The following is a 26650-nucleotide window of genomic DNA, read 5'->3' as shown; positions in this document are numbered from 1 at the left end:
TGTGTTCTTCAATCTGTTGATGACATTGGTCATACTACTGATTTGCATATGTTGAGCTGTTTTGAAAGCCTGGGATAAATCTCACTTGGTGTACATAATATGTAGTATGCTGTTTCATTCTGATTGCTAGTATTTTGTTTTTTAAAAGAGTGTTTCTAGTGGCGCTGTAGCTAAAGTGGTAGAGCGCTCGCCTTGAGTTGAAGGGCTGAGGGACAACGCCCAGGCCCAGAGTTCAAGCTCCACGACCGACAAAAAAAAAAAAAACAACTATACAGAGCACTCAGAAGAGTGTTTCTGCTGGACACTGGTGGCTCACACCTGTAATCCTAGCTACTCAGGAGGCTGAGATCTATAGGTCGCAAAGTCCTTGAGACCCTTGTCTCCAAATTAACCCCCAGAAAATGGGAAGTGGCACTGTGGCTCAAAGTGTTAGAGTGCTAGCCTTTAGCGAAAGGAGCTCAGCAACAACATCCAGGCCCTGAATTCAAGCCCCACAACAGAAAAAAAAAGAAAAAAAAGTTTCTGTCAGTCCAACCTACTGGGTTTGGGGTTGGACAGCTCACTTGTCCAGAATCATTGCTAAAGCTTCAGAGTGAACTTCTTCAACTACTTGGAGCTTGTTGCCTTTCAGAGATATATCCAGAAAGCATGAGAAACTTTAATAAGGCAGACCTCAGCCTTCTGAGTAACTAGGATTATAGCATGAGCCACTGGTGCCCCCGACTGAAATAGGCTTTTAAGCTACTTAGTGACATTAAAAAAAAACAAAAAAAACAGAAACTGCACACTTCTTTTCTGCTTACAAACAAAGGAATTTTGTTTCCTCCAAGTTATGAAGATTCCTGCAATCCTGATGTCTTAACATCACATTTATGATGCATAGAGACCAGGGAGAAATGAGTCCCTAAAAATATCCTAACGTGAAAGACCTCACACACAAGAGAAGGGACCATCGTGTGTGAAATGGATCAATGCAAGCCCTAAACACTACACACTTCAATTTGTAGGGAACTCTAGAGTGGAGTTGTGAGGCCTGGAAAGGGTTCAAAGCTTGGAAGGCCAGCTCAAACAGTACCCAGAAGGCTGAGTGCTGGGCCCTGGAAAGATTTTTAAAAATGTCTAAGCAAAACAAGGGATCAACTTTCTACCCTAGGTATGAGTTGCTTGGGTACCAAAAGTTTAAGACTTTAGAGATAAAAGTCTCTGTTGGAGTGTTTATTGCTCCCCTCTGCTTCCTAAAATCACAGGGGTCACTTAACACTTGTATGCAAACCATTTCTCCTTAATGTTTGTAACTTCAAAAGATGCATTGATACCCTAGTCTCTGCCCTTACAAGTGGTCACCTCCTCTGTACTGAACTAAATGAAAATATAAAAATCACGGGGGAGTGGGGCTGGGAAGGTGGCTCAGTGGTAGAGCGCTTGCCTTGCATGCCTGAGGCCCTGGGTTCGATTTCTCAGCACCACATAAGCAAAAAGAAAAGAGCTGGAAGTGGCGCTCTGGCTCTAGTGGTAGAGTGCTAGACTTGAGCTGAAGAGCTGGGGGACAGCGCCCAGGCCCAGAGTTCAGGCCCCATGACCGGAACACCCTCCCCCCCCCCCAAAAAAAAAATAATAACGGGATCTCAGGACTCAGAAGCTGGCAGTGAGTTCTGATTCCCATGGCCCATCCCCAGCCCCCTTTCCTATCCTTTCTGCTTTCTTATTTCTTTGGCTTGGTAGTTCTTTTAGCTCTATCCACACAAGAGTCACTCTCCTCGTTTGGCTGCTTGTCATAACAGTAAATAATTCCAGGAATTATCAATACCTAAAAATTTCATCACACAAAACATAGAAAAAGATAGAAAAGACTACTTTTCTCACACCATGAAATTTATACATTAAAATGTCAGATTTGAACATGTTCACACACACATACACACACTTGTGAACATGTTCACACACACACATACATACACTTGTGTACAAGAGGTTTAAGGCTCACTTAGGTTTTACAACTGAAAATTGGGGCTGGGAAGGTGGCTCAGTGGTACAGTGCTTGCCTTGCATGCATGAGGCCTGGGTGTGATTCCATAGCACCACGTAAGCAGAAAAAGCCGGAAGTGGCAATGTGGCTCAAGTGGTAGAATACTACCCTTGGGCTGAAGAATTCAGGGACAGCACCCAAGCAAGCCCAGGGTTCAGGCCCCATGACTGACAAAAATAAACATTTTTTTTTAAAAAAGAAAAATAAATTGGCTGTGTACATTTTCTGGATCTCCAGTGGCAAATGACATTGTTTTGCCCAATATGATAGAATCATGTGGTTAACACTAGAAAAATAAAGACTAAGCAACACAAATACAAAACAAAACACAAAACACAAAATTGTTGCCAACAACAACCAGGATCTTTTAGAGATAACCAAGAACAGAATATGTTTAGTCAACTTAGCTAGCAAGATATATTAGCTTATGAATTGACCTTTGACCATTTCCTAGAAGGGCCTCAGTCTCCAGGGTCTGTAAAGACAATTGGGGAAAGGAAGGGCACCTCTCCTATATTACTTTGTAACAGAAGTCTATAGAAGGGTCTAGCAACCCATCCTACACCAAGAGAGTAATTTAACTTCTACAGGACTCCTTGCTAGGAGTTTTTATTTTCTCAACAATTCCTTTTCACGTGCCCCATTATTCCACATAAAAAACAGTTTGTGTTTTTTGAGACCTGATTACTCAGGAGGCTGAGATCTGAGGATTGCCATTCAAGGCCACCCCTGGGTCAGAAAATCCCTGTGAGTCTTATCTCCAATTAACAACTCAAAACCCAGAGGTGGAGCTGAGGCTCAAAGTGGTAGAGCACTACTCTCCTTGAGCACAAAAGGTCAGAGACAGTGTTCAGTCCTTGAGTTTAAGCCCCAGGACTGGTACCAAAAAACAAACAAACAACAAAATCAATTCAAAATGGATCTGAAACTTTTTTGTACTTTGCTGTGAAACTTTAGAACTCCTATAGGGAAATACCTGAAGATGTAAACAGAGGCCATGACTTTATGAATAGGACTAACAGCTCAAAGAATAAAAAGTGAGGAATGGCAAACTGGAATGCATCCAATCTCTCTCTTTTCTTTGGATGTGTTTGTCTCTAGTGACTTTGGAATTTAGCTTTGGACTTTGGCACATGCTGTTCTCTAAATCCAGAAAGTTTTGAAGTATTACAGAAAGGAAATAATTAACAAATCAAGTTTATAGTATAATTAACAAATTATTATTTAACACAAGGTGGAATTTGTCTAGATTGCTATCTGTTGGTAACAGCTATTATGTTTCAATTTCATTCTTAACAGGAACCAATAGTAATTTTTTAGACAGGTTCACTGCAGATTTATACTAGCCTCTAAAGAGCTAATAGATATGTCCCTTTCATAAAACAGGAAGGGAATAAGCTACCTGCCCATTATGCGACTTATTATTCTGATAGCAAAACTGTATAAGAACACAGCACAAAAAGATCAACACTTCTGATGAACATAGACATGAAAACTTTTTAATTTTGCATTTCTTTATATTAATTATAAAAGGAGGTTTACATTTTTGTATATCCACAGATTTACCTGCCTTCCTTTTCTTTCATTTCTTTCCCTCCCTTCCTTCCTTTGCTCTGTCTTTCTCCCTTCCTTTCTCTCTCCCTCCCTCCCTCTCTTTTTTCTTTCTTTGTATATCCCTTCTCTCTGCATTTTAATCTCTCCTGCTTTTTACTTCCCTACAACACTCACTGACTCTTCCTTTGCGGTCTCCCTTCCTCTCTCTCTCTCCCTCTTTCTTTCTTTCTTTCTTCCTTCCTTCCTTTTTTTCCTTCCTTCCTTCTTTGTTTCTTTCTTTGTATATCCCCTTTCTCTTTGCCTTGCAATCTCTCTTTCTTTTTATTTCCCTCCAGCTCTCTCTCTTCCCCTCTCCCGGCTCTTCCTCCTTCTAGCCTTCCTGCCCACAATGACTTCAACAGGTTTTCTCTAGGACACCCTTCTGCTATGAGGTACAACCTCCCCAAAGCTCTGAAGCAGTATAACTGTAAGGTAAATTAAAGAAGGCCCCCAATGAATGACGCCACCACTGTGGAATCCAGGCAGGAAGAGAAGGTATTTATTCCAACTTGCCTGCCCCACGTGCATGGTGGAGAAGCACAGGGCTGAAAAGGGGCCTGCCACCCCAGGGCCAGGACTTATCTAGGCCAGGGGACTGGGGGGCAGGGGAAGGTGTGGCCAGGTGTGGGAAAGCTGTAGAAACACTGGATTGGGATGAGAACTCAAGGCCTGGGTCTCACTCACATTCTAAAAGGAGGCATGACCTGGGCAGCCTAGGATGTGACCTCAGAGGAGGGGAAGATGACTGCTACCAAGTATTCCAGTTACCTAGGTAACACAGACACTGGGCAGAGGATTATGCAGGAGGGGGGAGATGTCTGCACAGGGCCTGAATAGTCAAGGGTCTATGGACTGAAAGCCCTGAATAACACTTTGCCCCTTTTCAGTGAGCTTTCTCAGGTGTTTGGTCACAGCCACGCAAAGCTGAATTAACGGCATCTCACCTGGAAAAGCAATACATAGCTACAAAAGTATTTCCTATCAGGATTCCTTTCAAGACATTCCAGTTTCCTTCAACTGTCTGATTCTGATTAAACTAGCTATTATATAGACAGTAGTTCCGTGTCAAACATTTAAATGTGATCCATGTTTTCTAATACAGTGTCAAACATTTAAATGTGGTCCACGTTTTCTAATTTGTCAATTCATTAAAAAAATTTACTAGTACGTGGGAAGAATACTGATCTTGTTTTTCCTTTTTCTTGTTCTTTCAGTAGATCTAGGTCAATTACCAGAATTGCTTAAAACTGTGTTACTTTGATGACGGTATCTTCCTGCTTTGCTTGTCTTGAGCCTTTCCTCCTGGAAAAGATACAAGAGAAACAGCAAGGCAACATGTAAATGAAAAGACACAAAGAAAACATGTTTCTCCTGCCTTCTTTAGGAAAAGCTTATCTTTCATGTCTTGGCATTGGCCATATCAATGCCTTGCCTAAAGATTCGAAACCAGTCTCTCTGGAAGTAGTTGCAAAGGCAGTTATGAGCATTTCTACGACAAATTGTATACATTTTGACATAGTCCAAGAGGAGTGGCGTGTGTGGGAAAACTGGGATGCATACCAAGGTCAAAATCCTCCTCATTCTTCATTTTTAAACCCTTTATAGCTGAGTGCTGGTGGTTCATGCCTGTAATCCTACCTACTCAGGAGGCTGAGATCTGAGGATCCCATTTCAAAGCCAGCCTGGGCAGGAAAGTTGTTGAGACCCTTAGCTCCAATTAACTACCAGAAAACTGGAAGTGGTGCTGTGGCTCAATATAGTAGAGTGCTAATCTTGAGCAAAAGAGTTCATGGACAGTGCCAAGACCCTGAGTTCAAGCCCAATAATACAACAAAAAGAAAAAAAAAGGAACCCTTTATTTACCACTCCCTTCTTCTCTTTTGTGAATACCTTCATTCACAATGAATCGCACAGACAACACAATTAGACTATTCCCCAATGCTACATAGTCACTTGCCAGAGGTTCTCTAGAGATTTCTGTGATCTTCCCCAAGTAATGGAGCAGATCTGAAGCTACAGGAAATGCTGACTGCAAGCATCTGATCACCACTTGCTGGGATGAGGGGTTCCAGTGTCTAGAGGGTTGTATAGGGTGCTAATGTTTGTTATCTGCCTGAATGTACCATATTTAGTGTGAGAAAAGCAACCTCTGCAATCACACTAAAATGTCTCCATCTTATAACCAGTCACCATCTTATAACCAGTCACCATTTTATACTAATATATTCTGGAATTATTTGCTTGTTCATTTCAATTGTAACTACTTTCTGTTTGTAAACAGCCAGCAATGTCAAAAGTATGAGTCCTTACCAATGGAGTTGAAGATTAGACATTCTTCCTTAAAGTGGGAACTCTGTGCTGACTTACCAGCCTCCTCCAACTGTGACCATCAGCAGTGTCCCTATTCCCAACCCTATTTCCAGCCAGCTGTGATGAGAACAATGTATACCTTTGCCCATTCTCTAGTCGCGTTCTTTCACTGATGCCTAGAGTGTTCTCTAACTTCCTTGTATTTATTACCCCATCACCCTGGTCACCGATTGTAAAGAAAATGTGAGGCCGAATCCTTAGCAAAAAGGATAAGGGGCAGCATTACCCTTTGGGTTAGGCCAAACTGAGCTGGCCACTCTGCCCAGTGCACCGGCCTAGCTCTGGGGAGAGTGGCAGATCACCCTTCTATACAGAGGTAAAATGCCTTGACAAACTCTATCTTTTGGGTATCTATTCATTTTGTGACACTGGAGGGGTATGCTTCCAACACTAAAATGGATAGGGTCATTGGGATGTATAGGGGAGAAGGAAATTTCCCTTACTTATAACTTGTCTTGGTGTTACCCTCTGTGTAATCTAGAAAGCCTCCTGGGACAAGCAAAAACTACCACAAAACACATAAACGGATAAGATGAAACTAAACCATAATAGATATGATACTTCCTGCACCAATGGCACTGACTGGTTAGAAAGAGCCTCTCTAGGTCTGTTGGGAAACCATGGCCCTGAATGGTGTTTGGCCTTCCTCTTCCCACACCCATAGCACACGATTTTGTGAGGAACACCCAGAAGTTTAACTCACTCATTTTCCACATCTTGGATGGAGTCAGGTAGTGGTTGGTTCCTGGTTTCAGGAAGGAGGAGGACTATAAAGCCACCAAGAACAGAGAAGGCACCATAGATGATCCAGGGCACGGGAGCAGAATAAATTGTGAGAATCATCAGCAGGGGACCCAGCAAGGACCCAAGGCTACCAGCAAGTCCAATGATTCCTAAAGCTGTGGCCCTTAGAGCACAAAGCACAATACAGAAACAAAATGTTAGAAATACTCACGTGGACTTTGGCACTTGTGACTTATCTTACAATATGGGATTGAGGAAGCAGTGTATTTAGACATATGGAAATTGTGAACTGACTCTAGCCTTTGAAATTCCTGTTGCTTTGCTAGCATTTCCTCACAGCATACATAGACATCTGTGTATCATTTAGCAATGCCACTCTTCATGGCATCTACTTTTAAGTAATACCAAAGATTACAGGAGTGGGGCACCAACGGCTCATGCCTCTAATCCTAGGTACTTAGGAACATGGTTCAAGGCCAGCTTGGGCAGAAAAGTCCACATGAGACTCTTCTCTCCAATTAACCACTCAAAAACTGGAAGTGGCACTGTGGCTCAAGGGGTAGAGCCTAAGCCTTGAGCACAAAGAGGCTCAGGGACAGTGCCCAGGCCTGGAGTTCAAGCCCAACAACTGACCAAAAAAAAAATCTAAACAACAGCAAGATTGCAAGAGGCCTAGTGGAAGGATACATTCAGTGGATTTCACAGTACCTTGGCAAAAGCAAGCTTTCACTCAACTGTGGCTGGAGTTGTTTTCATTGCAATGATTTGCCTTTGCGAAATATACTGTTCTTTTACTTATTTATTTTTTAACTTATTTTGAAGAATGAAGGTGCTGAGAAAGGTCTGATCCTAACAGCAAACAGATGAGGTTCTGTACCTTATTACGGTGGGGAGTAGTTCCTGTCCATGGGTTATAGAAATAGTAGTGGTAGCATATAGAAGTCCTCTTCCTAGAGTTGACAGAACTAGACGGAGGGTTTGCATTTCTGGAGAGAGGAAGAACCAGAGAGAGTCAGGAAGTCCCAGCTGCCACAATCAGCATTCCCTGCTCATAATGGCAAACACCTTGATTGGAATTGTGTACAGGGTTAAAGTGTATCACAGAAGAACTAAACAGAGGCAGAGTTCCTGCAGTGGATAACAAGTGAGAAATGTGCCTTCTCTACACAGTTTGGTTTAGGATGGATCACTGATTCTGAATGATTGTACTCAGTCTCCTTGCATCTCTGACATTTGCTAAAGAGGGACAGAGGTTGAGGAATTGAAGCACAGTTCACTTTTCTCTTTTCTGTCCAGTGTCTCCTCTGTCCTTAGCATAATGTTGAACTGTCATGTGAGAAACTGCTGAGGGTGTGTGCAGGATCTATCTTGGCCCTCAAGGAGTTTACAGCCATGATCCATGTGCCCATAACACGGGGTTAGTACTGTGCAAGTCCTACACAGATGGAAAGCCTGGAGAGTAGCTAGATCTATGATGATGTGTCAAGAATCTTGAGTAAGGGCTTCTTTTAGTTAGAATTTCAGAGTTTAGGAACAATAGTGTTCTCCACAATAGGAGAGCCTGAGACATTGAAGTCATTATTGAGGCAAAGCAGCACACTGAAATCCAGGCTGACATGTAAGAGGATCTGAGCCTATCAGTTTGGGATTTTACAAAACACACCACTATTCTGTGAGTTCAGAAAAACATGGTGACCACCTGCACTTTTCTTTCTCATTACATATGTCCACTTGATTTTGTAAAATTGACTCTAAGGTAGTCTGAGGTGATCCGTAACTGTGACTTGTATTTCTTCTTTATTTGAAGACAAGTAGTATCTACTTTCTCACGAGATAATTCTCCAAACTGAATTTGCATAAATGGTGCCCTGTGATGATATTCATAAGTGGATAAACAGAGTTTAGGAAATATGAATTGTCAATGAAGAGCAAGTAAGAAGACAGAGCTGGACAGAGAAAGGGACAGTGTAGTGTGGTCTTAGTAGGACCAAAATACAAGATGTAGACCTAATATGTCTATTGCTGGCCTAGAGGAAAGCTGGCAGAAATGACAGCTGTACCTACATACATATCAACTGTAATGAAGGAAATCTCTCCCTGCTGTTGAATGTCAGAATGTCAGCTAAATGCCTAGATTGGTCGCTGGGAATTGTTGGAACTCTATTTTTACAATTACAGAAATACATCATCTATGAACCCTTGAGAAAATTGGGTAGATATTTCTTTTCTACTCTGTGTGTTTTCCTTACCTTGAGGCACCAATGCAGTAGCCAGAATGAAGGTCCCCATAAAGGACATGAAAAGAAATTGACTTATTCGACGGCCCAGGTGATTCAGTGCAATAAGTGTTAAACAATTAGCTGGGATGCTCTGGGCACCAAAGAGAATCAGCAGCAGAAAAGTATTACTTCCCAAGTTCTGGAGGTTGAGTATTAAGCCATAAGTGACCAAGTATAATACAAATCTGTAGTGAACAGAGAGTAAAACATATAAAGTTTACAGACTATGTCCTATTGATTACAGCAACATTAGTGCAGATAGTCAGTTTTTGAAAACCAATGAAGGTATAATTTTTTATCAAAGTATTTCCTGGCAAGTGATTATCCTTGTACTCAGGAACTGGGCACTATTCTTGGGTTTTCCTTTTCTTTCCTTTCTGAAAGCTGGAGCTTTGACACTTCAGCCACAGCTCTACTTCTGGCTTTTTGGCTAATTGGAGATAAGAACATGCCCAGGTTGGCTTTGAACTGTGATCTCAGCCTCCTGTGTTGTTAGGATGCTGAGTTGCTCATGCCCAGCTACTTGTGAATATTTTTTTTAACTCATCATAAAGTAGGTGTATGCTGATAGAGCCCTTCATTGTAGTTAACCATTTTGGAGAGCAAAGGGCAGTTTTGAGGACCAGATGGATATTTTTCCTTTATATTGTTCTAGGTGAATGGCTTAAGCCTATATATATAAATATTTGTTAAAATAGCTATATCTCTATATACCTGTATATATTCACTTACCTGTTCAAAAATTTACCTGGAGTAATGGAAACTAAGCAACAGAAAAACTCAGAATCAAAATCTAGTTGTGCTTAAATTTCTCAGCATCAATCTCTGGTGACAAGCATAGCATGTCATATGATAAACATGAACATGAACATAATATGTTATCATGGTTATATAATCATGATAAACATAATTAGTTTTATATTGGTGTCTTTAAAACTTTTGGGTACACCTAGCCATAGCAATTGTGGGCATGTTGCCCCTGCCTTTTATCTCTAAATCGACCACTCCCAAACATTGAGCCATTGAACAGGAGAAATACAAATCATGCCTCTTGAAATGAGAACAGTGAGAAGCCTACCTCACAAAGGCCAAGAGACAGATCCGCTTACGCAGGGCGGGAGCATGGAGCAGGTCGCGCAGAGAAGCTTTTTTCTTTGCCACCTCTAGCTCCTCCTTCATAGTGGCTCTCACCACCTTCAACAACAAGAACAGGAGACTCTTCAGTTGTCAGAAACTGGTAGGCATTAGAGGGAGCACCAGGCTCTCACAAGGACAAATTCAGTGCAAAGCCTTTCTGTGCAGTGGGAAAATGTAGACATCAAAAAATAAATGGCATATGGAAAATCATGGCTCACATCTGTAATCCTAGCTCCTAAGGAGACTGAGACCTAAGGATCATGGTCAAAGACAGCCAGAGCAGGAAAGTCCCTGTGAGACTCTTATCTCCAATTAACCATTCAAAAAGTGGAAGTGGAGCTGTGGCTGAAAGCAGTGGAGAGCTAGCCTTGAGTAAAACAGCCCAAGGACAGAGCTCAAGGCCTGAGTTCAAGGCCCTTAAGTGAAAAATAATTCAGTGACAGTTTCTAGGCTCTGAGTTCTAGCTCAGGACAGGCGCGCGCACAGACACACAGACACATACACAGACATAGACACAGACACACACACAGACACACACAGACATACACACACACACACACACAGAAATGTAGCCATAAAAGTGGCAAGAAGTGTATCACAGAGGGTAAAGGAAGCTCAGGGAACTTCTCCAGTGAGGAAAAACTAAGCAGGAGACAGAAGGAGGCTGATATTTGAGGATTACAGTTTAAAGCCTGTCCACGCAGGAAACACTTATCTCCAATAAACATTCTTATCTCTAATAAACCAGCAGAAAACCAGAACTGGCTCAAGAGTTAGAGCGCTAACCTTGAGCTGAAGAGCTGAGGAACAGCACCCAGGCCCAGAATTCAAGCCCCATGACTCAAAAAAAAAAAGAAAAAAAGAAAAGAAAAGAAAAGATAATGAAAAGAAGAGTATGTTAGAGAAAAATATGAGGAATGAAACTTTATAGTCCAGTGTTCAATATACACTTGATAAGTATGAGGATGTGAAAAATAAACTTGATTTTCTACTGTTGCCTGTTGTAGAAATCCTTATATCTTTCAGTTTGGGGAAAAAAAGAATAATTTTCTGAGGGGTATTATTGCAGATGTGAGTGTATATCAATACTATTTCTAGTAGTGCTCAGGGCTCTTATTAGTTAATGCTTGCTCCAAAATATTAGCTACATTGCCATCCCACCTCTACAAATAAAACAGTTAAATCAGGGAGAGAACATCCTGATGAGATACTATCCTAAATTAGATTTTTACACTATCAGGAATGACTTCTTGAGCTGGGCATAGTAATACTAGTTACTTAGGAGTCATAGATTTATTTACAGGATCATAATTTCTGGCCATCTTAGGAAGAAAAGCCCATGAGACTGAATCTTGAAGACAATCCACAAAAAGCCAGGTTAGAGGGTAGCCCAAGTGATAGACAGAAGAAGGGAGTATGCCAAAGAAGCATGAAGCACTGAGTTCTAACCCTACCACCACCAAACACTTCCAGCTTGTAGCCCAACAGCCTCTTCAACAAAGTATTGGACCTAAATTCATTAGGGAGGAGTTGTGGTGGTATCTTCCACATCTGGGCGTGAAAGCCCTGGACTGTTATTATTATTATTATTAATTACTTTGAGAATGGGCTCCAAGGGCACCTTAAACCTGGGCCATCTGTTGGCTCTAGAGAATATGAGTTCGGCCTTCAAACACATCCAATATCAGAATAATATATCAAGGTATGCTGGGGTTATTTTGTATTGTTTACTCAATTAAAAATTGAGATAGTAAAGTATTTCAGATGATAGATTTCAACTAATTAAAAGGAAAGTCCATTGTTTGCACTGTAATTGTCTGAAATTATATTTGAATTGTAATTTATCTTAAAGCAGGTTCTTTATGTTTTCCTCTAGTAGTTTCAAATTTAAGGGTTTACATTAACGTCTTTAATCTACTATGTGTGTGTGTGTGTGTGTGTGTGTGTGTGAGAGAGAGAGAGACAGAGAGATATAGAGAGAGAGTCCTAAAGCTTGAAATAAAAGCCTGGGTGTTGTTCTTGAGCTTGTTTTTTCACAGCTAGTGCTCTACCACTTACGTTACAGCTCCACTTCTGGCATTTTGATGATTACTTGCAGATAAAAATTCTCATAGACTGGGCTGGTTTTGAATCACAATCCATAGATCTTAGTTTCCTGAGTAACTAAGATTAAAGGGATGAGCCATTTATGTCCAGCATCTTTTTGTTTTGTTTTGTTTGTGTGTGTTTTGTGTGTGTGTGTGTGTGTGTGTGTGTGTGTGTGTGTGTGTGTGTGTGTGTGTGTGTGTGTGTGTGTATGTGTGTACCTGTCCTGTGACTTGGACTCAAGGCCTGAGTGCTGTGTCTGAGCTTTTTTTCCTCAAGGATAGCACTCTACCATTTTGAGCTATAGCACCTCTTCTGGTTTTCTGGTGGTTACCTGGAAAGAAGTCTCATGGACTTTCTTGCCTGGGCTGGCTTTCAACCCGGATCTTCAGATCTTAAGTCTCCTGAGTAGCTAGTTAGGATTACAGGTGTGAGCCATCAATGCCTAGAAGTCATCATTATTTCATTCCTGGTTTTAGAGGATTTGATTTTATTGACTATAGGTCTATCATGCATTGCTTTTAGTATGTTGAAGAGGAAACTATATTTCTACTCTCTTTGGGGATTCTTTCAGAAAAGGATATTAGATTTTGTCAGAGGCTTTTTTCCCAAGTGGAGATATCTATGTTATAATGCATTTGATTATGCCCTTTATTATATTTATCAATTCAAATTTATCTAGCCATTCTTACATTTTGAAATGAAGCCTATTTGATTATAATTTTTCATGTTGTAAATTGTTTCTCAATTTGGTTTGCAAGAATTTTTTTGTGTGCCAGTATTAAGGCTTGAACTCAGGGGTACTATCCTTTAGCATTTTTGCTCAAGGCTAGGGCTCTACCACTTGAACCCTGACTCTTTGGTGGTTAATTAGAGATAAGAGTCTCACAGCTTTCCTGCCTGGGATGTCTTGGAACCTCAGCCCTCAGATATCAGCCTCCTGATTGGCTAGGATGACAGTCATGGGCCACTGGTACCTAGCTACAAGAATTTTATTGACAAGTTTTCATCTATACTCATCATGGAAATTTCCCTGTAGTATTTCTTTTGTTTTATGCCTTTATCTATTTAAATCAGAGCAAAATAAAATTTGTAAAATAAACTTGAAGGTAATAATTTGTATTTTATGAAATAGTTTGGGGAATATTGATGTTAGTTTTTTAATGAGTGCATACAATGAAATAGTGACTCTATTCACTTGGGCTTTAATTTGTTGGGAGTTTTTTTTTTCCTAACTCTTTGATAATTCTTGCACATTATTGATCCATTTAGGTTGATTAGTTGTTGTTGTTGGTCATGGAACTTGAGCTCTGGGCATGGGCAGTGTCCCTCAACTCTTCAGCTCAAGGCTAGGACTCTACTGCTTGAGCCTGGTTTTCTGGTGGTTTATTGGAGATAAAAGAGTCTCATGGTTTTTCCTGCCCAGGCTGGCTTTGAACCGTGATGCTCAGATCTCATCCTCCTGAGTAGCTAGGATTAGAGGAATGAGCCACAGCATTTTTGTCTCCAATTTTTTTTTATGTGTTTTCTCATTTGTTTGTGCTCAGTTTGGTCAACAGTCTGTCCATTACATTTATTCTCTCAAAGAACCAAAACTGTGTTTCATCTGTCCCTTCATATATTTATTGCTTCCATTTCATTAATTTTATCTCTGATCATGATTCTTTCTATATTTCTCCTAATTTTGGAACTGGTCTGTTCTTGTTTTCCCAAGACATTGAGTTTCCTCAACAGGTTATTCCTGATTTCCCTGAATTTTTACTGAAGGCATTCATAAGTGTGAACTTCATTTATATAATGACTTGATAGTTCTTTTTCTTTCTTTCTTTCTTTTTGTTGGTTGTGGGGCTCAAACTCTGGTCCTGTATGCTGTCCCTCAGCTCTTCAGCTCAAGGCGAGTGCTCTACCACTTGAGCTACAGTGCCACTTCTGGTTTTCAGAGTGGTTTACTAGAGATAAGAGTCTCATGGACTTTCCTAGCTGGGCTGGCTTTGAACTGTGATCCTCGGATCTCAGCCTCCTCAGTAGCTAGGATTACAGGCATGAGCCACTGGCGCCTGGCTTCGACATTTCTTTTCTTGAAGCCCTCAATATTTTTTCCTTGTTTTATGTAACACCTTTAATTATACTATGATATGGGAAGTTCTTTTCTTGTCATGTCTGTTTGGTGTCCTAAAAGCCCTTTGTCCATTGATAACCATCCTACCCAAAACTGGTAGAATGTCTTGGTATTGTTTTATTAAATGTGTTCTATGGTTTCAACTTGCACATCTTCTCCTTGTTAAATGCTCATGATTTGTTGTTTGGCCTTTAAATGGAGGTCTTGTATGTTGTGTGTTTTTCTTTATTGTTGTCCAATGACCTCAAGGTACCAGCTTATCTACAAGACCTCGAAATCTGTATTCTTCTGATCCAATTTGTATGGAGGCTCTTAAATGGGTTTCTTATTTGTCTTCATAAGAAAAATTTGAAGCTGTTTCAGAATTACTACTTTATTACATTCATTTTGTAGATGATTTGTTTTCCTTCTTTCAAGGAATTATTTATTCACGTTCTCTTTCGATTCATTCAGATGTTTATTTGGATGTTCTTTCATTTCTTTTGATCATTTCATTTCTTTTAATCATTCTCGTGAACTTTTAGTCTTGGATTTGATCACTTCCCTGGCATTATTGTGAGTTGGTTGACTTTTGGGGGCTTCATGTTGACAATTTTTCATATTTCCAATTTTTTTCTACTTTGTGATGTGCATTTTTGTCCATATTAGATTGGAAATTTTTGTATCCACTAAGTTTTTCAGTTGACATATTTCCAACGACTGGGCAGGGAGTGATAGCAGGTTTCAGGTATAATTTTTTACTACTGGACTAGGGGTGTAGCTCAGTAGCTGTGCATTTGCCCCAAGTGGTAAAGGACCCAATTCTAGTGAGAGGCGAGAGAATTACCTGCTGTAACAACTACAACTGACAGATATATCCAATAGGGAAACACAATGTTAAGTAATTAAGGGGGAAAAAGCAAAGACATTGAGACTACAAATATACCAAATAAGGGTAGGAATGGAAGGAAATTAGGAGGAATTACAGTACTCAGTAGTGTAAGAAATACTGAGAAATAAAAACGGCAACATATAACCAAGTGATGTTGGCCTAGGTCTGTCATTGTAGCTACTCAGGAGGCTGAGATCTCAAAATCAAGCCTGCCCTGGAAGGATAGTTGGTAAGACGTTTATCTCCAATTTACCATCAGAAAACTCCAAGTGTACCTGTGGTTTAAATTGGTGCAGTACTAAACTTGAGCAGAAGAACTCAGGGATAGCATTCAGGTCCTGATTTCGAGCCCCACAACTGAGAAAAAAAAAAAGGCACTGATGTGGAAAATGTACTTAGAGGAAGGAAATGTAAGTAGAGAGACAAATCCAATAAGAATAAAGTGACAATGAAAAACAAAGGAATAATAAAACTTAGCAAACAATAAAGAGTTGTAAGAGGGTAAAATTAAAATGAGAAATAGAGAAAGAGAAAACGTAAAGAAATAAAAGTGAAGGAAGGAGAGGAAGAAAGTTGGAAGAAGAGGGGATATCTCTCTCTCTCTATTTACATATAATACGTATCTAAATTTAAAAATACATAACACACATATATTAATCCACACACCAGTGGCCTGTGCCTATAATCCTATTCAGGAAACAAAGATCAGAGGGTCAAGGTTAGGAAAGTCTGTGAGACCATCATCTCCAATTAACCACACACAAAAAAAGGAAAAAAAGGAAAAAAGATAAAAATAGGAACCAGAAGTGGAGCTGTGGCTCAAATGATAATGTGTTAGCAGAAAGCTCAGGAAACAGTACTCAGGTCCTGAGTTCAAGCCCCAGGACCAGCTTACACATAAAATAACTAAGCGATCAAGAAAAAGGAGGAAGAAACAGAAGGGAAAAATTTGATGAAGAATGTGTTAGACTTCCAGGCCCCTAAGGATGCTAATCTCATGAGCCACAGAGCAATGTCTTCATTAGTACCAACTGTTCGTCTGTCCTTCCTTCCTTCCTTCCTTCCTTCCTTCCTTCCTTCCTTCCTTCCTTCCTTCCTTCCTTCCTTCCTCCCTCCGTCACTCCCTCCCTTCCTTCCTTCTTTCCTTCCTTCCTCCCCTTTTGTCAGTTATGGGGCTTGAATTCTAGGCCTGGGTGCTATCCGTCAGCTCTTCAGCTCAAGGCTAATGCTCTATCACTTAAACCACTATACCACTTCTGGTTTTCTGGGGATTTATTAGAGATAAGAGTCTCACAGATTTTCCTGCCTGGTCTAGCTTTGAGCCGTGATCCTCAGACCTCAGCCTCCTGAGTAGCTAGGATTACAGGCATTAGCCACCAGCTCCTGGCCCAACTGTTATTTCTTTGCTTGGTGAGGTCAGTATGTGTGCTACTTCAGCTTCCTGTATTTTCTGTCATGTTCATCCACCAACCAGAGTGTGTGGTTATAGGGAAACTGAGCTGTACACCAGAGATGCAGAATGCCCCATAGGATGAGCTCTAGCCTGCAGTGTGTCCTCCACCCAGCCCACTGCCCAGATGGGAAGCACTTTGTACCACCCAGTACAACTTTGACTAGCTTCCAATCCCGCAGAGCTCCCCGCCTTGCTGGCTTTCCTGTGCAGCTATGTTAGATTTCCCAGTCAGCACACAAATAAACAACAGCCCCCCCCCCCACCACAATCCTTGCTGTGTTCTCTCAGACCAAATGATGGGGGTGGGGGGGTTGAGATGTCCACACAAGGTCTTAGACAATGGCTCTCTGCCATTGGGTTGTGACCAAATGCCTGGGAGATGAGAGAATTTTCTTTTTTTGGGGGGGTCCGGTTGTCTTTTTTTAAAAATATATATATATTACCTATGTGGTGCTGAGGAATCCAACCCAGGACCTCAGGCATGAAAGGCAAGCGCTCTACCACTGAGCCATCTTCCCTGCCCCGAGAAGAGAGAATTTTCTAAGTGTGTGTATGCTATGCAGATTTCAGCACCTCTGTCCACATTACTGTTTATTTAGCTCAGTTTTAAATAACTCTTGCTCTGTTTTTTCTGTTTCCTCCATCTGCTCCACCCTTTCTGCCAAGACCTCTTTCCCATTCTGTTCTGAAAGATTCTCTGTGGCTTTTTTCAAAAAATAACATACACTGCCCCTGAGCTTTTTCTCTCAAAGCTAGTGTTCTACCACTTTGAGACACAGCAGCACTGCTGGTCAATTAGCTGGGGGCCAATTAGCAGCTTTGAATGATTCGATAATCAATACATGTATATTTATTCAGAATACAAAGGCTAAATGTATACATATATGTATTATTACATTGTAATAATTAAAAAACAAACAAGGTTATCTTTCAATTAAACATTGAATTATGTTGGAGGGTGAAGTTGTTCAGAGGACATCAGGTGCAGGTAGGAAAATAGCTCAAGGAAGCATCCCATATACAACTGCATTTATCTCGAAACTTTTTAACTGAATTAAATAAATGTAACAATAAAATTCTGTGGTGGGTGTTACATAAATTACATTCAAGGGAAAGGAATAAATAGTCAGAGTGCTTTTAACTTCTTTCAGATAAGAAAATACATGTCCAACGCTTTTAGCACAGTTCATCTTTGTCACTAAGGAGTACACATGTTGGGCTATGTCTTCCCTGTGTCTTATAACCAACAGCCATCTCACTCACCTTCACAGTTAGCGTGTCTCTATAATTCTTCATTCCATTTATGCGCGCAGCTCTCCACAGCTCCTTTAAGGCTTCCTGGGGTTTGTTGGTGCTAATGAGCCACCGAGCAGACTCTGCCAGACACCTGCCCAAAGACGAGGATGGAAATGTAGTCAGCTCTCACACGCTCACTTCCACTCCCCCTTCAACCTTCAGATTCCTTTCTCCTTCATTCTCATCCCTTCCATTTATTCAGGTGGACCAAGAACTAGCATCATGCGTCATGTGTCATCATACCTCGGGAAACAGGAAATGACCTCTGCACATGATACTCTGGGCTCCCGGGAATGCAGGCCTGGAGTCATGCTGACTCCATGGTGAGTTCTGTGAAAATTGACTACCCAGCTCACAGAGCTGGCGTATGAGGGACACTCATATTTCCCTGAATATGGATACCCCAATTAATTATTATTAATTTTTGCTAAATGTCTCATTCAGATGGGAGCCAGTTCTGATCCTCATGGCTGTGGTAACTTTTGGAACACCAGCAAGATAAATTGGCCTTAGTTTAATGAGGGCACAGAATTGCAAAGACTTGTGGAGGACAAATGTCACAATGGATGAGTTGGCTAAAGGAACATGCTGTTTATCTGGATTTTGCTCACAGTATTAATGAAATCTACAGTCACTTCTGAGGATCACTCCTAACTCAACAGGCTTTCTGTCCTGAACTAACACCATAGCCCTTTTTAACTCTCTCAAGACTCTTTAAGGAGAGGAAAGGAAGAGGATCCAAAAACAAAGGATGTAAGTTGTCCATTCTGCCTAGGATTTTCAACTGAGGAATCCATACTGCTCCATAATTGAACAGCACTAGAGGTACATATGCGTCTCAATTCTGTCCTCCAAAGACAATAACCATCGTGTTTTTTTCCCAAACCATACATACAAATGCAAACCACAGACAAAGATATACCATCTTCAAATGTTTTCCCCATGAAGGCAAATTCTTTTGCAAAAGTTCTATTACCATCTTACCAATTAAGTCTACTGGCAAGGACAGCCAAGAAGATCTGTAACATTCAGAAGACGATTCATAGCCACTTTTGGGTCATAGAGATGCTTATTCTAGTAATTAGAGTAAATACATTCACATTTGAAATTCAAATAGCCTATACTATTTTTTATAACGATACTGAATTTTGTATGTGCTTACACTAAAAGGTTTTAATCTCTAATTTGAATATTGTGAGATATATTTTATGTAGTACAGAACCCTCCTGTATTTATTTTTTTAATTTTTTTTGTTTATGTGTTATTGAAGAATTGAACCCAGGGCCTTATAAATGCTAGGCAAGCACTCTACCACTAAGCCACAATCTTAGTCCTAGAATCCTCCTTTAAACAGGAATTTCATCTCATAAATAATTGTTAATATGACTGCATCTGTTGCAATATGCTGACATAGTAACTTCAAACATAATTTAGTTTCCTCAATTTTACCTAACAACACTTTTTGTCCCGTTGCTCAAGTCACACATTGCTATGAATAAGGAGAGCACAACATCAGAAGTTGATCAAGGATCCAAATGAATTTCTTGTGTCCTTCATTCAAGATCTCTTCAAAAAGAAAGCTCATACCTTGTGAATGGAAGCAAGAAGAAGACAGGTATAGACAGTGCAAGCTGAAGGATCTGCCAATTTCGAACAAAATAAGCCAGGCCTCCCAACAATACTTGTCCTACGCCAGTTGAACATAACAATAAGAGCACCATCATGGGTTGGAATTTGCGTCCTGTCCATTCTACACCTGAAAGACAGCACCAGTGAATTTTCATCTCAAACCAAAGTAGAGTATTAAGTTCGCATTCAAGGTGAGGAAAATGCACATGGTGGGAAGACATACTTACTGAGCAATGTACTGTTTGCTAGGATGCCTGTGTTGGACATACCAGCCAGAAAGCGCAGGACACAGTAAAGGAGGAAGGTGGGAGCAAAGGCTGCACCTGTGTCAGCAATGGCCAAATTCAGCACACAGATGATCATAATTAGCCTCCTTCCAAACCTGAGGAAAAGACAAAGCTTAGATGGTGGGAATGGAACAGCTGTTGCACAAAGAAACACAAAGTTTCTTAAAACTACAAATAATCAGAAATAACCAACAGCAATGGCTTTGTTGTTGTTCAAGGCTAATGCTAAGCTACTTGAGTCACATCTGACTTTTTGTTGGTTAATTGGAGATGTTTGTCATGGACCTTCTTGCCTGCCTAGCTATGAACCACAATTCTCCAAGCCATGGGGATGGCTCTTTGTTGTGTTTTGCTGGCTTCGGAGAGATAATCCTGGGAGACCTGGCTAATTGTATTTGACACATCCTTCAGCTGGCACTGTTTATACCCTTCTTTTTTTTTTCTTTTCTTTTTTTTTTCTGGCATTGGGGCTTGAATTCAGGCCTTTGATCTGTCCCTGAGCTTCTTTTGCTCAAGACTAGTACTCTACCACTTTGAGCCACAGTGCCACTTGGATTTTTCTGAGTAGTTTACTGGAGATAAGTGTCTCATGGCCTTTCCTGCCTGGGCTATATTTGAATCATGATCCTCAGATCACAGCCTCCTCAGTAGCTAGGATTACAGGCGTGAGTCCTTGGCACCTATTGGGTCAGTGATTGCATTCATTCAATTGGTACTTAGGCCAAATTTCTAAGCAGTTTAGGTTTTTGTTTGTTTGTTTTGATATTGTCCAGTTGATACTGAGACTAAATTTCTAAGCAGATACTTTTCTTTTGATTTTAGATCTGGTTTCCAACCCCAAATTACTAGCCTTTGAGAGGGAACCTGGGGGAGGGGGTCCCTGGGATCCAGCCTGTGTTCCATTCTAGAAGGCACAAGCCAAAAGACTGGGCCATTAAGACCAATTTTCTACCCTATAAGACATTTTGGCTTGAGTAGAATATCTAAAGAGAGAAGGAGACATCCCAAGAGAGTGTCCTGGCTGGAGCATGACCGGTGGCATCCCTATGGAACCAGATGCTCAAGCAGGGAGTCTGGTGAGGATGTGGGGGGTGGGAGTTCCATAGAAGGTAAAAGGGAGTAGTCATAAAAGACGTAGAGGGAAGAAGCCTTCTAAGATAATATGGGCGTGGCTCTGTGGGATGGGGAAGGGGAAGAGTCTCTGAAGATATAGAGGGCCTGGGTCCATAGGACCATAGAGGGATGGAGACAGTAGAAAGGTGTGGTCTCCTAGGTGTAGGGGAGTGTGGTTCTGCAGCACTTAGAGCTTGAGGTCATGTACACCACAGAGGGAGAGGATTCTGATGAGTGTTAAAACCCTTAGGAATCGCTGATGCCTGATCCATTCCCAGAGGTTTTTCCAAAGTGAGGCTCTATACACACGTTTGAGGTTTCTTCCTCTTTCTTAAGGGATCCTGGATGAGAGACTCAAGAAATTAATTTTTATTCTTGCTCAAATCTGAACTGTACTCTCCTCATTCATTTCTTTGTGTGACTTCAGAAACAGAACAAATAGTACTGGCAGGTAAAATAGAGGAGGCTGACCGAAGTTTGAATTTAGGGTGGAATTGGAAAATAAAAACCACACAGATCTTCATATATGTAAACCCTCCCATTGGTAAACAGTAGTTTAGCTACTCATTCACACCATAGGAGATAAGTTATAGTACTGGAACTTCTAATACATTTAATACAGGTACTTAAATACATGGACTTAGCCTATCATATTGTCTACACAATAAAGTACCAAAAATCAGATGTGGAACTCTAGGACTGTACATTTCTTGACCACAGCAATGGGAACACTGGGGAAACAACACATGGGATTTTTTCTCATGAGTGGCATCAGAATCATCCTCTGCTGAATTTGGATTTCTTGTTCGTGAACAACATGCCACTTTCAAGAACAGGAAGGAAGGATGTGCCAGTGCAGAGCAAAGAATGCTCAGAAAACCTGCAGAGGAAAACACTAAACAAGATGAGGAATGAAGAACTATAACAGGGAAAGCCTACAGAAAAAATGAAAGGAAAATGGAGTTTTGACTTTCATAGACTTATAGGAAGTCACAAAACAGTTTCAGTCAAAGTGCAAATATGTATAGATTCGCATGTCGATGACTTATACCTATACTTATGGCTGCTCAAGAGGCTGAGATCTGAGAATCACAGTTCAAAGCCTATCCAGCCAGGAAGGTCCATGAGCCTATCTCCACTGAACCATAAAAAGCCAGAAGTGGAGGTGTGACTCAAGAGTAGAGCACTAACCCTTGAGCAAAAATAATGCTCAGGGATAGCATTCAGGCCCTGAACTCAAATCCCGGTACTGTCATAAAAAAGCAAGCAAGCAAGCAAGCAAGCTATACTTGAGAAACTACACATTAGTTTAGAACAGCATAGGGAAAACACTAGAAGAACCCCTTCTTGAGAGGAGGATGCTGCAATGCTATGTTAGGTGATAAGGAAATTCAGCCAACAATTTATTATATAAGCATTTTTCCTCATTCAAGATTCTACGGTTAATTTCTAATACTTTTTTGCTTATGATATATCTCAGTGTAGGATATAGACATTATCTACTTAGATTTTATTGAGCCTCTTTAGATTTATATGTGGTTTCCCACTGATAGGGCGCATTTTCTTCAAATCTCTATCCATTTCTCTCTTCATCTGAGACTATCATAACATATATGTAGGTCTGCCTCATGCTATCCCTGAGTCCTTTGTGTGCTAGCCACCTTCAAACTTCTCTCGTGGATTAGCCTTCTTTTTTTTCCTTTTTTTTGGTCAGTCCTGGGTCTTGAAATCAGGGCCTGTACATTGTCCCTGAGATTCTTTTTCTCAAGGCTAGTGCTCTACCACTTGAACCACACAATACCACTTTGGCTTTTTCTGAGTAGTTTACAGAAGATAAGTCTCATGGACTTTCCTGCCCAGGCTGGCTTTGAACCATGATCCTCAGATCTCAGCCTCCTGAGTCGCTAGGATTACAGGTGTGAGACACCAGCACCAGATATTAACTGCTTGATCATTTCTACTGCTTTGTTTTTTCATGTCTATCCATGGATTCTTATACTGGGTCTCAGCTTCCACTGAATCTCTCTAGTGACAAGTTTAATCTATTCATTTCAAGTTTTGATCTCAGATTCTAGTATATGCCTCTCTACAATTCCTCGCTTAGTATTGATATTACTACTTTTCATACATTGTTATGTCTTTATGTCTTCATACATCTTCTAGCTTATCTTTTTGAATATGCTTAAAATACTTGTTTGGAAGTGTTTCTCTAAGAAGCTGGATGTCTGTGCTTCTTCAGAGACCTTGGGCATAGTTTTCTTTGAGTGGACTGTTTTTCTTCTTTATACATTGTGATCTGGTTGTTTTTGAAAACATTTGGTTAATATGATAGAGAGATTTGGGAATGCTGATCCTCTGTCTTTCACATAGTTTTCTCTGTGTGTGTGTGTGTCTGTGTGTGTGTGTTTCCTATTGTGCAAAGATATAGCATTCTATATTGCCTGTGACTTTACCAGCCTTATTCTGCAGACTACTCCTTATCATTGTGGTCACTAAAGCCTTTTGTCCTACTGATCATGTTCATCTAAACTTTTGACATGTGTTTCTTTGAATGTTCAAATACATTTTTTGGCAGGCTGATTTTTTTTTTTTAACATAAGAACTTCTGGCAGACAAATTTACTCTGAGTTGAAGCTTCTCCAATGTGTGCATTTAAGATTTCCTTTTTTTGGCTTATTCATGAACTGAGGGCCTGGGCACTGTCTCTGAGCTTCTTTTCTGAAGGTTAGCACACTACTACTTGAGCCACAGCACCACTTCTGGCTTTTTCTAAGTAGTTTATTGAAGATAAATCTCACAGACATTCCTGCCTGGGCTTTCTTTGAATTGCCATCCTCATATTTCATCCTTCAGAGTAGCTAGGATTACAGGCATGAACCATCAGTGCCCAGCTTCAAGTAAGATCTTCATGTCCTCTCACAGAGAGTACTGTGAACCCGAAACTCACCTGTCTGTTAAATGGCCACATAGTAGGCTTCCCAACGAAATCCCAAGTGTCAATATGAATTTACTTATTGAAGTTAGTGACTGAAATTCACACACCAGGTCCCACTGAAAGAGAAGGAAATGAGCACAACAGAGCTTATAGTCTCTCAGTGTGATCTGAGCAAATCTGCCTAACATGACCTACAAGTTTCCTTTTTCAACCTAACAAGACTTCTCTCATTTAGGTTAAAACTTAACTGTCTCCAGCAAACTTCCTTTAAACGAATAGGTTTGCTATGGAAATGATCCCCTTTAATCCATGTTGAATTCATTGGGGGACCTTAAAGCATTTTCTGAATCCTGACTATCACAGTAAATCCTCCAGATAATTCTCCTAAAAGAACATTGTGAGCATGTGGATTTGCTCAATCTCCAGGAAGTTGCTAATGTATAAACACATTTGTGTAAAATGGACTGAGCCTAACATTTATAATGAAACACATGAGTTGCTTATGTACTGTATTAATAGTGTCTATTTACTATCTACTGTCAAATTCATTAGACTCATTGTATATGTGTCTTATATTTAATAAAGATGCAGTCAGTATTGGCTAAAAGAAAGAAGAATCACCTTAAAGTGTGGGAGGGACTTGTGTTATTTCTAAACACCCAAATCCTGAACTCCTAACTGGAAAATGAAGCTTCCTACCTTGGTCACGATGGTGGAGATGAAGGAGCTGCGGTCATACACCCAGCCGTCCACACAGGGCTCTGTTTCTGCCTCACTCAGGTTCCAGAAGGTGCTGTTCAGGTGGAGGAGCTGCCATTGCGGATGGACAAAGCGCCGGCACTTCTCTGGCCTGAGGTTGGAATCGAGTGGGATGGAGATTCTCAGGAGGTCCTCCTTGCTGAGGAGCCCAGTGCCATTGTCAGAGAGCGTGTCATTGTCGAGGATGTGCACCCAGCAGCGGTGCTCAGGCTCGGCTGCTGTGAAATTCTCTAAGGAAACATGAGTTGCAGCCAAGATATTACATATTATAAAGAAAGCCAACTGAAGGATCTGGAATCTTCCCAGGCTTCCAACTTGATCCAGAATTTCCTGAAAGGCCATTGGGGTTAAATAAATATCTCCAGTTGGAGGCAAAAGTATAAAATCTAGACTGCTTAAGGAAAATTAGTGCCATTTCACAGGATACATGATGGGAGGTTGGTCCTGAACCAACTTCCTTTCTCTTCTGTAGCCAGGCAGTAGAATGACTATCCTCTCGTGATTATTTTTCAAGTCAGAGAAATGTTTGACTGGTTGGCATTCTCTAATTTTATCTGTTAAAAATCAACTTTCTGGAAAATAATTGTGTCCTGAACAATGTTTCACATTCACCTGTGGACATTGATCTCCAGGTTCCCAGTAACAAACCAGAACAGACCTACTATTGATATGTAGTCTTTCACAAATACATAATTTATAAGACTCCAAAGTGCAGTGCTTTAAATTTTTATTTTTTATTTTTTTGTTGGCTTGAACTCTGGGCCTGGATGCTGTCCCTGAGCTCTTCAGCTCAAGGCTAGCACTCTACCACTTGAGCTACTGAGCCATTCCAGTTTTCTGAGTAGCTCATTAGAGATAAAAGTCTCATGGACTTTTGTGCCCAGGCTGGCTTTGAACCGCGATCTCAGCCTCCTGAGTAGCTAGGATTATAGACATGAGCCATCAGTGCCCAGTAATTTTTAAAATAATTTTAATATTTCTTAAATGGCAGAAAATGTTTTCAAAGGACTGAATTTTATTAAAAAGAGCTCATGAAAACAATCTCGAGGTACAATTCTTTCTGTTGAGAAATTAGCAAACAAAAACAACACTGAGTTTCCATTTCATTCCAGTTAGAATGGCCATCATCAAGAACATAGACAAAACCAAATGCTGGCATGGAGGTGGGGAAAAAAGAAACCTAATACATTGTTAGTGGGAATGTAAACTGGTGTAACCACTCTGGAACACAGTTTGGAGATTCCTCAAAAAATTAAACAGAATTATCCTATGATCCTTTGATACTATTCTTGGGCTTTTAGCCAGAATATTACAAATATGGATACAGGAAAGCAGCATGCACAACCATGCTCACTGCTGCATTAATCAAGAGAGCCATGATATGGAAATAAGTCCAGATGCCCTCGATGGATGAATGGATCAAGAAAATGTAGTATACATATGCTGTGGAATTTTACTCATTCATAAAGAAGAATGATATTACATCATTTGCAACAAAATGAACAGATCTGAAAAAAATATGATGAGTGACGTAAGTCAGGTCCAGAGAAACAAAGGGTGCATATTATTTTTCATATATGGAAGCTAGGTCTGATTGGTAAATATTAAGGGAAAACATATGGGATCATATGCATATGTACGCAAACACATACCTAGATTTTCGAGAATGGAAATGGTGGAACACTTTAGAACCACTAACTCACAGTCTAACAAAATGAATACCAGACAGCTAATACTTGAGATGTGTATGGGAGAGGTCAAGGGGAGGGAGGTAGATAAATTCACACAGGAAGTGGTAAAGAATGCATTCATCATATTTAATGCATATTCTAGGAAACTAGGGAAATTGAGGGGAGGGATGAGGTTGAGAGGGATGAGAGAGAATGATGAAAGGAATATTACTGATCATGATGAATTATACTCAGAAACTGACATGCTGAATCCTTTTATACTA

The 26650-nt window shown here is 40.5% G+C and overlaps 1 protein-coding gene across 1 annotated transcript; it reads right to left on the bottom strand.

Annotated features, from left to right (window-relative positions):
• Nucleotides 1-4096: 4096 nt before the first annotated feature.
• LOC122104788 (solute carrier family 22 member 9-like) lies at nt 4097-25188 on the bottom strand. Its single transcript, XM_042675721.1, has 10 exons — nt 24637-25188; nt 23950-24053; nt 19830-19984; nt 19561-19729; nt 17941-18064; nt 10091-10206; nt 8983-9197; nt 7611-7719; nt 6693-6896; nt 4097-4921 (listed from the first exon to the last, which is right to left on the bottom strand). The coding sequence occupies exons 1-10, from the start codon at nt 25036-25038 to the stop codon at nt 4861-4863; spliced, it is 1659 nt and encodes a 552-aa protein (XP_042531655.1). The 5' UTR covers nt 25039-25188; the 3' UTR covers nt 4097-4860.
• Between the last annotated feature and the right edge of the window lie 1462 nt (nt 25189-26650).

Source organism: Dipodomys spectabilis, unplaced genomic scaffold, assembly GCF_019054845.1.
Source record: "Dipodomys spectabilis isolate Male_0828 unplaced genomic scaffold, ASM1905484v1 ptg000030l, whole genome shotgun sequence".
Taxonomy (NCBI): domain Eukaryota; kingdom Metazoa; phylum Chordata; class Mammalia; order Rodentia; family Heteromyidae; genus Dipodomys; species Dipodomys spectabilis.
The sequence above is the reverse complement of the archived record's forward strand: the minus strand, read 5'-3'. Positions and strand labels throughout refer to the sequence as shown.

Excerpts from the sequence above, each read along its gene's own strand:
- LOC122104788 (XM_042675721.1), bottom strand. The coding sequence starts at position 25,038 with ATGGCCTTTCAGGAAATTCTGGATCAAGTTGGAAGCCTGGGAAGATTC. Across the intron at positions 24,054-24,636 it reads TCTCCACCATCGTGACCAAG|TGGGACCTGGTGTGTGAATT; the intron begins GTAGGAAGCTTC and ends CTTCTCTTTCAG. Across the intron at positions 4,922-6,692 it reads ATCCAAGATGTGGAAAATGA|GAGGAAAGGCTCAAGACAAG; the intron begins GTGAGTTAAACT and ends TATCTTTTCCAG.